A 14,019-nucleotide genomic window follows, 5' to 3' on the forward strand; every position below is an offset into this window, starting at 1 on the left:
TGGGGTTAAGTGACTTGCCCAGGGTCACACAACTAGTAAGTGTTAAGTGTCTGAGGCCATATTTGAACTCAGGTACTCCTGGCTCCAGGGCTGGTGTTCTATCCACTGTGCCACCTAGCTGCCCCCATCAATGATCTTTTAAAAGTTAAGTTTTCATTGATTTCTTTTGACATCAACTATATTTTTCCAAGTATTCTTCCCTCATCCCCCTCCTAGAGAGCCAACTTATGTAACAAAAAATATTTTTAAAAGAAAATAAAGAGAGGAAGAAGAAAAAATGATCAGTAAAACTGATCAATACATTGAAGAAAACAATGATTTTTCAGTTGCCAAATCTATGACTTTGTACTGAGACATTTTCTCTGCAGCATTTGACATTCTCTTTTCTGGTATTTCATGACATTTCCTTTTCTTGGTTCTGCTCCTACCTGCCTGTTCTTTCTGAGTCTCCTTGTTAGTTCAAATTCCTGCCATACCCCTTTACTATGAATGGACCCCAAGGCTTGGTCCTGAGCTCTATTCTCCTCTTTCTCTACACTTTTTCACATGGTGAGAATATATTATGGATATTAGTTTCCATGATTTTAAGTATCTCTATATTCTTAGACTCATACATCCAGTACAAGTTCCTTCTCCCAAGCTCCTGTTGTGCATCTCTCACTGCCTATTGGTTATTTCAAACTCATCTCAAACTCAACATATCCAAAACCAAACTCATCATGGTTGTACCCCCCCCACCCCCTACTTCAAAATCTCCCTATTTCTCCTGAGGGTGCCATCATTCTTCCAACTACACAAGGTTGTGATCTTAGTATTATTTTTGACTTCTCATTCTCCCTCACCCCAAATGTCCAATCAGTAGCCACATCTTGTCATATCTCCTTCCACAATATTTCTCACATCCATTCCTTTCTCACACTCACAAGGATACCACCCTAGTTCAGTCTTTCATTAGCTCTTGCCTGGACTACTATAATATCCTTTTAATTGACCTTGTTGACTAAAGTCTCTCCCTTTTCGAATTCATCCTCTACACAGCTGAGAAAGTAATTTTCTTAAAGTATAAGTCTAGTCAGGTCACTCTCTAACTCAATAAACTTCAATGTTTCTCTATTATCTCTAGGATCAAATTCTATATAACTTCCTCTGTTTAGATTTCCCCCTTTCCATTGTCTTTGTATAGGTATAACCTGGTCCCAACTTACCTTAAGAAACTCATTCTACATTATTCATCTTCCTGAACTTTATATTCCAATTGCAGTAGCCTCCCTTCTGTTCTTCAACCATGACATTACAGCTCTCATTTCTGCACCTTTGTACTGGTTACTCCCTGTGCATGGAAAGCACTCACACTCCAACTCTTAGAATTCCTGATTTCCTTCAAGATTTGGCTTAAGAGAAATAGTCTACATCAGTGGTGTCCAACTCAAATAGAAACAAGGTCACTAACCCATATGTAAGGATCCCTGCAGGGTGCATGCTGTCTTAGAAAACCACTATTCACATTATTTATGTCCTACTGTAGTATGTGCGTGTGTGTGTGTGTGTTGGGGGTGTTAAATATTTCCCAATTATTTTAATCTAGTTTGGGTGTTGCAACCCAAGGTTTTTGACATCTATGGTCTACATGAAACCTTTCTGTGTCTTCCAAGCTTCTTGTATTCTCCCTCTCAATCTTTACCTTATATTTAGCTTACACCATTATTTATTTATATGTGCATATACATACACACACACTCCTCTATATGTGTACGCACACATATTAATTTATGGACCTATTATCTTTACTGAGAGAATAAAAGCTTCTGGGGGGGGTAGTGACTATTTAACTTTGATTTTCTTTATCCCCAGTGCCTATCACAAAGCACTTAATGAATGCTTGTTGATAAGACCTTCCCCGCCCCCCCACCTAAACTTGATGCCTTCTCAGACTTCACCAAGATTGCTTTATTGCCCCAATATCCTTGCCAATGTCCCCTTTTGATTTCCCCCCCCTCCTGCCTAAATGCTGTTTTTTCCTCCACCCCCATCCTTGCAGAATGTAGCCTAGAAGGTCTACTCAATCATTCCCAATGCTTGTGGATCTAGGATTCTCTAAGTCAGGGCTTCTTAAACGTTTTTCACTCATGACCCCTTTTTGCCTGAGAAACTTTTATGTGACTCTGGCTATATAGGTTTATAAAATAGGTATACATAACCTTTTATGATTGCTGAATTTTTTGCAACCCCCACATTTAGTTACATGACACCATATGGGGTTGCAACCAATAGTTTAAGAAGCTTTCCTCTAAGTTAGTAGTTGAAGTAAGGAGAATATGGCCACTCATATCACTTGGATGAGAAGGGGGTCTTCAATTAGAATTCTTCTAGTGAGATGGAAGACGCCTGGGCCTTAACAGCTAACTACTCTAGTGCTGGGCTCTCATATCCCCAAGAATTGTCATCTATCTTGATGGTGCATTCTAAGAATCCCTGGGCCTTATTCTCTACCTTGTTGCTGCAGTCTCAGAATCAGAGGACATTTCCAAACCTCCTGCAGCTGAACCTTCCTATTTGAAGACCAGGGACTTATTTTCTATTTGTATATATATCCAAAACTTAACACTGTCCTTAACATAATGTAAAGGCTTAAAAATGCTCTTTCATTCATTCATTTTTTTACTCATTCATTTGGGAATTACCATCCCTTTAGTCACTCACATGAGCAAATTAAGCATTATCCTTGATTCTTCATTCTCTTTAACAACTTATATTTGATGACTTATCAAGTCTTATCAATGCTATTACTACATCACAACCATCAACTCTCCACATACTCATCCACTGCGCTAATTCAGGCCTTCATTATCTTTTATTCTTATTTTATTTTATTATTTTTTGTGTGGGGCAATGAGGCATTATCTTTCATAGGCTGATATATAACCCTCTTAATTGGTCTGCCATTCTCCAGTCTATTCTCCTGACCCATCTATATTCCACACAACTAAAAAAAATGGATACTCCTGAAACACAGGTTTGTCCGTATCACTATCCTCACAAAAAGCTTCAGTGACCCCCATTGCCTGTAAGATAAAATACAAATGTCTCTGTTTGGCATATGAATCCCTTTAAAACCTGGCTCCAATTTGTCTTTCTAGACCGGTTTCACATTGCTAGCCCATACATTAAGTTCCAATTGGCCTATCTTCCAATTCCCAGGCTTTGTACTTTTGCACAACCTATTCCCCACATATGTTCCTAGTATCTTCCCATCAATACTTAGGACAAGGGCTTCTGCCTACCTAAGGTCCTTTCTTGATGCCCTCAGTTATTAGCGATTCCAATTCTCCCAACATTCTCTCCTGCCCTCAAATGACTTCTCATTTACTTTGTGTGCATTTTGTATTAACTCATCAGAATCAGTGTTGCTCTCCCTTTCCCCCACTTACATCCCCCCCCCCAGCAATGTAAACCTATTGAGGGCAAGGACTGTTTTGATTTTTTTCCTTGTCATTGTGAAAGCACCCAAAATAGGTCCTGGAACACAACAGATGCTTGCTAAGTGCTTATCAAATTGAACTGAAACTGGAGGAGGAGTTTATCTAACAGATACATTTATTTCAATCAAATGAAGCACCACATGTCAGATACTTAGTCCTTTTTTCCAACCACACTGATTTAAAAGGTTTCTGACTAATTTACTTACATTGCTCCATTTGTGTAGACTGTATCGCTTCCCTCCACATACTGCACCTGAGCTGGGTAGACATGCTGTACCTGCTGAACAGTCTGTACTTGCTGCACCTGAAAAATAAATATGAGGAACATTGTGCAATGTAGGTATGGATGTATACCATTAGGTCTGTTCTAATTTTTGCTGTAAGATGCAGTCATGTCATTAAAAAATAAACCACTAGATGCACAGTCATTTGAATTTAAGTTCTAGTTAATTCTGGATGAAGCAGAGTGCTTAAATTAAGTCATGAATTCTGTTACACATAAATGCACACACTTTAAAATGCTTGGGTTTATACTTCTGAAAGGTTCATGTTAGTGACTTCAATTGAATGCAATTCTTTTAAGATGCTCATTATCATTTCAATAAGCTAAAAAAAACCGGAATTTAGATATCCATATAAAGCTATATAATACATATGTACTATCAACATCACTTAGGAGAAAAGGATTCTTGCCAGCAAAACTAACTGGTAAATAATGTGCAAGGCTTTATTTCAATTGCTGGGATTCATGGCTTCTAATCAGCATCAGCAGTAAAAGGAAACCACACAGAATGATTACACAAACCTATAATGATCTTAAATTATTGATTTTGTAAATTACAGTGTCATTTTTGACAGGAGACCATGAAGTGCCCACAGATAAGCACAGTCTAACCCATGCTGCCTTGACTACAATCTCCAAGGGCACTGGGTGACTGAGAAAGGCATTTAGTTGGCCACCATCTGAACTGTGTGCATTGTAAGTTATATGACAAGAGATAGTTTGATGAAAATAATATTAACCTCATACAGATAGGAAGCAAAACATGAAATGCTCTAACAATTCTCAGGTCCCACTTAGGCTGCATAAACTATGCAAATCAACTTAATTAGCATAAGTGCCCAATGGTACTGGCAAAGTTGAAAAAAAATTGAAGGTTGTACAGATCATCATCAAACCAAGGGCTTCTCCACTTCACTGACAAGTATTAATGAACCCACATAGAGCACTGTAGCCCTTCCCTCAAAATAAAACAGTGCCAGACTTTTAAGTAAAAAAAACACTTTTTGTACAAATGAAATAGACCACTTTTGATATAAATCCCTTGCTATAATCAGAAAGAATCGTCATAGATTGCATAAAGAATCAGACAAGATCAGACAATGAGTTCATTGTTTAACTTTACATATATATGAAAATAAGCTTGTTGGAGGACATCTTTTAAGATTTTTCTCTTCCAAGTAAATGGTTTTTGTAATCAATTAACAATTAGCAGCAAGATCTTATATGTCCTACAACTTTCAGGAATACTCCCATCACAGGTACTGACCACATAATCCATCATACTGTGTGAATGTTTTTGGTGTCCTTCCAAAAATCTTCCATAAAGGATGTACCCCATGTGTTAAACATTGCCTTATTTCTTGAAAGAGTCATCTTTAGAGTTGTTGGAAGCTCTTGAATCTGATTATACAGCCATGAAAATTTAAGAAAAAGATAAGCTATAGATCAGATAGGGAGATGCTTTCCTGAAACATAAGGATTTCTTTCTTAATGAAGAATATTAAAGAAATATGCTTTAGCTATAAAATGAAAAAAGGTTTTGTACAAAGTTTTGTTTTGTTTGTTTGTTTTTTAATTAATAAAGTATTTTATTTTTCCCCATTACATGTAAAGATAATTCTCAACTTTTGTTTATCCAGGCTTTCCAATTTCAGATTTTTCTCCCTCCCTCCCCCCTCCCCTTGACAGTAGGTAATCTGATATATATATATATATATACATATATATATACACACATAATAACATTAATCCTATTTCTGCATTCGTCATGTTATAAGAGAAGAATCAGAGCAATGATGAAAATCCTCAAAATAGAAAAAACATCAGCACCAAAAACAAAAGAAATAGTATTGTTCATTCAGCATCTATACTCCATAGTTCTTTTTTTTTTCCCTTGGATTTGGAGATCCTCTTCTATCAGGAGTTCCCTGGATCTCTTCTGTACCATTGCATTGGTGAGAAGAATATAGTCCATCACACTAGATCAACACTCAATGTTGATGATACTGTGTACAATGTTCTTCTGGTTCTGCTCATCTTGCTCATCATCAGCCCACACAAGACCCTCCAGGTTTCTCTGAACTCCTCCTGCTCATCATTTCTTACAGCACAATAGTATTCCATTGTATTCATATATCACAAATTGTCTAGCCATTCCCCAATTGATGGGCACCCCCTCAACTTCCAATTCCTTGCCACCACATAAAAAGCAGCTATAAATATTTTTGTACATGTGGGTCCCTTTCCCCTTTCCATGATTTCTTTGGGAAAAAGACCCAACAAGTGCTATTGCTGGGTCAAAGGGTATGGACAGCTTTATCACCCTTTGGGCATAATTCCAAATTGCTCTCCAGAATGGTTGGATCAGTTCACAGCTCCACCACCAATGAATTAGTGTTCCAATTTTCCCACAGCTTCTCCAACATTTATTATTTTCCTTTTTGTGTCATTTTAGCCAATTTGATAGGTGTGAGGTGGTACCTCAGAGTTGTTTTAATTTGCATTTCTCTAATCAATAGTGATTTAGAGCATTTTTTCATATGGGAATAGATAGCTTTGGTTTCTTCATCAGAAAACTACCTGTTCATATCCTTTGACCATTTCTCAATTGGGGAATGACTTGGATTCTTATAAATTTGATTTAGTTCCCTATATATTTTAGAGATGAGGCCTTTATCAGAAGTACTGGCCACAAAAATTGTTTCCCAGCTTTCTGCCTCCCTTCTAATTTTGGATGCATTGCTTCTGTTTGTACAAAAATTTTTTAATTTAATGTAATCAAAATCATCCATTTTGCATTTCATAATATTCTCTATCTCTTTTTTGGTCATAAACTGTTTTCCTTTCCAAAGATCTGATAGGTAGACTATTCCTTTCTCTCCTAATTTACCTATGGTATCACCTCTTATGTCTAAATCGATGTGCTTGCACAAAGTTAATGGTTAGAAGTAGAAGAAAAAGTTAATTGGGAATAACTTCTTTGCAGAAAATTTCTCTGATATTAGTCTGATAGACAAGATATAAAGGAAAATGATAGAAATATTTACAAATAAAAACCATTTTACATAAGTAGTCAAATTGCAAGGAGGAAGTTTTTGAAAAAAAATATATAAGCTGGCAATAATCATATAAAAATACTCCAAATCACTAATAACAAGAGAAATCTAAATTAAAAGATATCTTATACTCATAAGATTGGCAAGAATTTCAAAAATGTAAAACGTCCACTGTGGAAAGGGCTGTAGAAATACAGGTACACTAAGGTATTATTAGTTCAACCATTCTAGGTAGAAATTTGGAACCATAGCCTCCCAAATCACTAACTTCTGTATGCCACTTTTTGGTGGGGTAATGAGGGTTAAGTGACTTGCCCAGGGTCACTCAGCTAGTGTCAAGTGTCTGAGGCCGGATTTGAACTCAGGGAGTCCTGAATCCAGGGCCGGTGCTTTATCCACTGTGCCACCTAGCTGCCCCCCACCCCCATACTCTGTTTCAGTGATGTAACTGCTAGGCATATTACACTCCTACCCCAAAGGGTGAAATACAGAGGAAAGTACTGCTATATACAAAAATATTTATAATATAGGACTAAAAATAAAGCAAGTGGATGTCTATTAGTTGGGGAATAGCTGAGCAAGTTGTGGTACTGTGTAAGACAGTAATAGAATATCATTATGCTATTAAAATGATGAAAGGGACAGATGGATTCAGGGAATATGAACTGAGGTAAAGTGAGCAGAACCAGGAAAACTATTTATTTAATAACCACAACATTATAAATGAAAAAACCTGTTAAAAACTTAAAAACTGTGATCAATACAATGACCAATCATAACTCCAGGAGATTGATGATTTGTGCCTCCTATCTTTTGTCAGAGAGATGATGGACTATGTAGATTTAGAATATGAAATACATTTTCAGACATGCCCAGTGTTTGATTTTTTTTGTTTGACCACTCTATTACAAGGGAAGGCTTTTATTTGGAGGTGGAGAACAGCAGTGAGATGTGGATGGGTAATGATATTGATAAAAAAAAAAAGAATAGAGCAAAGAACATTGATTAAGCATTTAAAAATATTCAAAAGAGAGCCAAAAGAAATTCGCAATGGAAAACAGACAAGCATGGTGTTATCATGTTAAAATTAATATTCACTTAAAAATACCAAGTTGTATATAATAGAAAATCAAGTATCCATATAAGATCCTCTTTGTCTGTTATTTATATATTGGAATGCTCATGTTTGGTGATGTTTGTTAAGTGCATAATATAGGGGAAAGTAATGAAGATGCTTCAGAATTTGAAAGAAAACACCATTATATTGATTCCATTCTTAAGAACAAGCTCTCCACTGTATTTCAACAACAGCAACAAATACTTATTAAGTGCACTATAAGATGAAGACATATCCAGGCTGTTCTAGTGAATAAAGACTTGTTCTGAGTCAGGATGTCTTGGGTCCAAATGCTGTTTGGACACCTGTTGGCCATTTTATCCTAAGCAAGTCATTTAACATTTCACTGGCCTCAAACAACTATCTAAAACTCTAAGTTGCAAATCAGTTGCTGGACTGCAGGGTTGCATGGATTTTCTTTAGTTGGGAATCTTCTTCACTTCCAAAATCACACAACATTTTTTGTGGGGAGGAGAGGTCTAAATGACTTGCCTGAGCATCAAAAAATACACTGTCCATTAATTAGGTCCATTTGAACAGCCACCATATAATCACCACACTCCAGTGAGGTCAGCCTTACTCTTCCTCAGGTATATAGCTTGCATATTCTTGCCTCTTTCTCTTTGCTCTTGGTGTTCCCTTACTTCCTAAGTGCCCTCTTTCCTAAAATATGTCTAGCAATACACATCTATTACTTTATTCAGGACCTGATTCAATTTTTACTTCCTTCAAAAACTTGGAAATCAAGGGAATGCCCATCAATAGGGGAATGGCTAAACAAGTTGTGGTATATGAATGTAATGGAATACTATTTATTATGCTGTAAGAAACAATGCGCAGAGGGGCAGCTAGGTGGCACAGTGGATAAAGCACTGGCCCTGGATTCAGGAGGTCCTGAGTTCAAATCCGACCTCAGACACTTGATACTAGCTGTGTGACCTTGGGCAAGTCACTTAGCCCTCATTGCCCCACAAAAAAAAAAAAAAAGAAAAAAGAAACAATGAGTAGGAGGAGTTCAGAGAAAACTGGAAGGACTTACATGAATTGATGCTGACTGAGAGGAGCAGAACCAGAACATTGTACTCAGTAACAGCAACATTGTGTGATGAACAATAGTGATAGACTTGGCTCTTCTCAGCAGTGCAATGATCCAAAACAGTTTTAAATAACTCATGATAGAAAATGTTTCCGGGCAGCTAGATGGCGCAGTGGATAGAGCACTGGCCCTGGAGTCAGGAGTACCTGAGTTCAAATCCGGCCTCAGACACTTAATACTTACTAGCTGTGTGACCCTGGGCAAGTCACTTAACCCCAATTGCCTCACTAAAAAAAAAAAAAAAAAAGAAAATGTTTTCAACATCCAGAAAAAAGAACTGTGAATTATTAATGCATATTGAACCACACTGTTTCTACTTTTGGACTGTTTTTTTCCTACTTTTTTGAGGTTCTTCCCTCGTGCTCTGATTCTTCTTTCACAAGATGACTAATGTAGAAATATGCTTAATGTGAATGTACATATACAACCTATATCAGCCTGCTTTCTATCTTAGGCAGGAGGGAGGGAAGGGAGGATTGGAGAAAAAAATTTTGGAACTAAAAATCCTGTGAAAAAAAATGTTGAAAACTATCTTTATATGTAACTGGAAAATAATAAAATACTTTTAAAAAGTCTTGTGTTGATAAACTTCTAAGCAAGAATTCAATAATCACATAAAAATTCTCTAACTCACTATTGATTACAGAAATACAAATTAAAAAATGCTGTTGGGAATGTGGAAAAATCGAGACATTAATGCACTGTTGGTGGGGTTGTGAACCAGTCCAACCATTCTGGAGAAGAATTTGGAACTGTGCCCAAAGAAATATAAAACTATGCATATCCTTTGACCCAGCAATACCACTACTGGGTCTTTATCTCAGAGATAAAAGAAAAGGGAAGATGACCTATTTGTACAAAAATATTTATAGCAGCACATTTTGTGGTGGAAAGGAATTGAAAATTATGGGGATACCCATCAATTGGGGATTGTGTGAACAAGTTGTGGTATATGGTTGTTATACTATTATGCCACAGGATGTGATGAGAAGTATGGTTTCAGAAAAACCTGGGGAGACTTATATGAACTGATGCAAAATGAAGTAAGCAAAAACAAGGACAATATTGTACATAGGAAAAGCAACGTTATAAGGATGACCAAATATGAAAGAGTTAACTACTCTGATCAAGTCAGTGATGAAAGACAATTCCAAAGGACCCATGAGGTTCTTCAGAGAGTGAAATGATGAACTGAATGCAGATCTTTTCATACTTTTAAAGTTTATTTTCTATATCTGTGTTTTCTTTTGCAACACGGCTAATATGGAAATATGTTTTGCATGACTTCCCATGTATAATTGATATTAAGTTGCTTGATTTCTCAAGGAGGCAGGGAGAGATAGAATTTGGAACTCAATTAAAAAAAAAGATTGCTAAAATTTGTTATGTGTAACTGGAAATATATTTCATTATTCATTAAAAATTTCATTATTAATTAGAAAAATTTATTTCATTAAAATAAATAGAAATATATTTTTAAAAGTCTTCTCTTATTTTCCCCATTCTATAATGATCCCCCCTTGCTTTGAGTACTGACTACACTCATTAATGCACATTTGAACTCATTGCCATGACTGTACTTATGTTCTCCAGCGGTTTCATGCATGGATTGAACAAAATGTCTCCCTGACCAACTAGTTAAAAAACATGATGTTTTCAGGAATTACCAGACATTGTGCATGCACTTAGGATACAAAGAAAAATGTAGAACAGTTCCTGTCCTCAACGAGCTCACATTCTAATGGAGAGACAATATGTCTATATGTGTAGGTACAGAATATACCTAGGATGAATACAAAGTAGTTTGGAGAAGGAGAGGAAAGACATTATTACCTGTAGAAGGGGGCAATTGAGTTGAGTTTTAAAGGAAATTAAGGATCCCAATAGGCTGTGGGTAGGAAGGATTTTCAGCCTCTGTATAGCCAGTATAAAGCTTCAGTGATGGGAGATGGGATATTATCTGAGAGGAACAACAAATCTGTCAGGATATATGCACTTCAGAATAAAGGCAGGAAAACATCAGGTTTTCAAGGGCTTTAAGTTATGGAAGAGTTGGTTGTGGAAGTAAATAGGGAGCCACTGGATTTTGTTGAGGAAAGGAATGAAATGGTAAGACCTAAAGCACTACTAAATATTACTTTACTATCTTAATGCAGGATGGATTAGAGTAGGGAGAGAGGGAGGGAGACAAAACAGAAAAGTACTGCAACAGTCCAAGTGAGAGATCCTCAAGACCGGAATCAGAATAGTGGCCTTGTGAATGGAGGTGGCATATACAGGACATGATGTGGAGATAGAATTAGCAATATTGGGCAACAGATTGAATATGTGAGGGTAGTGATAGTAAAGGATGACACTGAAGTTGTGAACCTGGGTAAACGGAAGAATAATGGAGTCTTCAATAGAAATGGAAAAATTCAGATAATGACTTGTTTTAGATATATTGAATTTGAAATGCCTCTAAGAAATCCACTTTAAAACATAAAATAGGCAGTTGGTGATGTGGCATTCAGGAAAGAGTGAAACTGGATATATAGATCTAGGAGTCATTTGCATTGAGATGATAATTGAATCACTGGGAGCTTAGCAGATCACTAAATGAGAAAGTACAAAGACAGAGGAGAGAAGGGCCCCTTATGGAGCCTTGGGGAACATCTACAGTTAACAGGCATAATAGGAATAATGATCCTGCAAAGGAGGCTGATAAGGAGTGACAGGTAGGAAGAGAATCAAGGAAGAGAGAGAGAGAGAGAGAGAGAGAGAGAGAGAGAGAGAGAGAGAGAGAGAGAGAGAGAGAGAGAGAGAGAGAGAGAGAGAGAGAACATTGTTATAAAAACCCAGAGAGTGAAGACAATAGAGGAAGTCAACAGTGCCAAATGCTGCAGAGTGGAAAAGAAGGATGAGGATAGAGAATAGACTATTAGATATGGGATTTAAGAGATTGCTGGGAACTTTGGAGAGAGAAACTTCAGTTGAATGATGAGATTAGAAACCATATTGCAGAGTATTTAGAAGAGAGAAAAACAGGAAGCAGAGACAATGGGTGTAAGTAGATATTTCAAGGAATTTGTCTGAGAAAAGGAGGAGAAATAAAGGATGATAGATTGTAATTCCCAAAGGGATTGACTCAGATATTCTAATTCCCATTATATCTCCCTGCATGTTCCCTAAGAGTTAGCTGAAAATATGCTAGATAAATGCTTGGTAAAAGAAAAGAATGGAAAGAAACATTGACAAAATCCTATCTAAATCTCTCTGGATCACCAATGTGTACTTCTGTCCTTCAAACAGTGAGGATTTGAGCTTAATGCATATATAAGACAACTTTGGAGTATACTGGATGAAAAAAAAAAAGAAAGCATATGTTGCCAGGTCAGGAAAAAGAAAAGAAATTTAAAGAACAGTTATAGCTTTGCTAATTCAGACTAATTGGCAGGGCAGGGGAAAGATGGGAATACACTGCTTCTGAATTGGTGAAAAATCTGGTTAAAGAATATTTTCTAAAGAAGTATAACTTTAAAGAAGTAGATTTAAAATAAGGACTAATGAGGAGATATTGACTAGTATGGTTTCTTTGGAAGGGGAAGCAATATACTGGAATAATTTGATAGTGATGGGCATTGGGTACACTGGTATATGGGTTAAGGGGAAAGGAAGTTTTTGAAAGGCATGCATTTAAGATAATGAGGAGGGAGGGAGGGGAAGAGAGGGGGGTATGTCTTGTCTCCCCAAAATGATCTTTAGTTCCCTGAGGGCAGGGGATAATTCTTATTTTGTATCCCTCAAAGTTCCTGGAACATGCATAAATATGTAGTCAACTCAATAAATAGTTTTTGAATGAACTAATTAGAGCTTACACTTGTAGACAAATAAGAGGATTTTTTTTTTAACAGAGCAAGAGAGAAGTAGTCTAAAGTGTTTATTACGCCCAGAGTGACTCTGGGTTTTATATTTGACAATAAACTCAAGTCATTTTCCAAAATTACATGTGTTGATTTGACTAGGAATCAAGTTTCAAATGTGCTTTTATGAATCAACAAAGACCAATGGTGTAATTATAAAGCAACATTGCATTTTATTTCATCTGTACTTGCAAGCAAGTCATTTTGCTATGATTCAAAATTGTTCATATATCATTAGCTGATGTTCTTATGTTAATTATTCTTTGCTGCATATATTTTCTAGACAAATATTTACTCCCTCATCATCTGGTATAAAAGTTATTCAGTTTTTTTTTTTACTTATTTGTATATTAGCATCATTAATGTTCAGGATGACATTTCTAAAAAGTGTGAGAATATTATTACCAGGGGCCCCCTGCTATGAGAGCATGAGTTGACCTTTCTAAGTTACCTCACATCAACATGAGACCACTCTTAACGAATCAGCTTGAAGCATTGTGTAAGGCAGTTGGTTTGGTCAGTTGGTTTTGGGAGTTGGTGGTTGGAACCTCGTGAGAGGTGGTACTCTAATCTTCACTCTAGGGTAATTAGGGTTTTCCTATTCTTTCAGAGACACTTGTTCTCTCTTTGTTAACCTCTAATATATATTCTTCCTTCCTTCCTTCCTTCCTTTCTTTCTTTCTTTTGGTGAGGCAATTGGGGTAAAGTGACTTACCCAGAGTCACATGGCTAGTAAGTGTCAAGTGTCTGAGGTTGGATTTGAACTCAGGTACTCCTGAATCCAGGACCAGTGCTCTATCCACTGTGCCACCTAGCTGCCCCGACCTCTAATATATTTTAATAAATGTTTAATACCTAAACTGTTAAATTGTTGTCCTAGTTAGCTTTCCCCATACAGGGGACAGGTAGGGGGAACACACACATTTAGTTTTTACCCATCACAAAAGCATGGAGATACTAGCACCATGGAGCCACTTCACTACACTATCTAAAACCTCACCATTTTGAACCTTTAGACCCATCTCCCCTTTTTAATGAATCTATTTCCTATAGATTTATAGAAATGATAGGCTCTGGACTATTTAC

At 36.7% G+C, this 14,019-nt stretch overlaps 1 protein-coding gene across 3 annotated transcripts in view; it reads right to left on the reverse strand.

The window, feature by feature from the left end:
• The window catches only part of RFX3 (regulatory factor X3), a 327,432-nt gene that overhangs the window by 133,062 nt on the left and 180,351 nt on the right, over positions 1-14,019 (reverse strand). For all 3 annotated transcript variants that reach the window (XM_043976081.1, XM_043976079.1, XM_043976080.1), the window contains one exon: positions 3,686-3,783. In XM_043976081.1, the coding sequence (XP_043832016.1) occupies positions 3,686-3,783 (98 nt within the window). The remainder of the gene's footprint in view (positions 1-3,685; positions 3,784-14,019) is intronic.

This window comes from Dromiciops gliroides, chromosome 1 (assembly GCF_019393635.1).
Source record: "Dromiciops gliroides isolate mDroGli1 chromosome 1, mDroGli1.pri, whole genome shotgun sequence".
Lineage (NCBI taxonomy): Eukaryota > Metazoa > Chordata > Mammalia > Microbiotheria > Microbiotheriidae > Dromiciops > Dromiciops gliroides.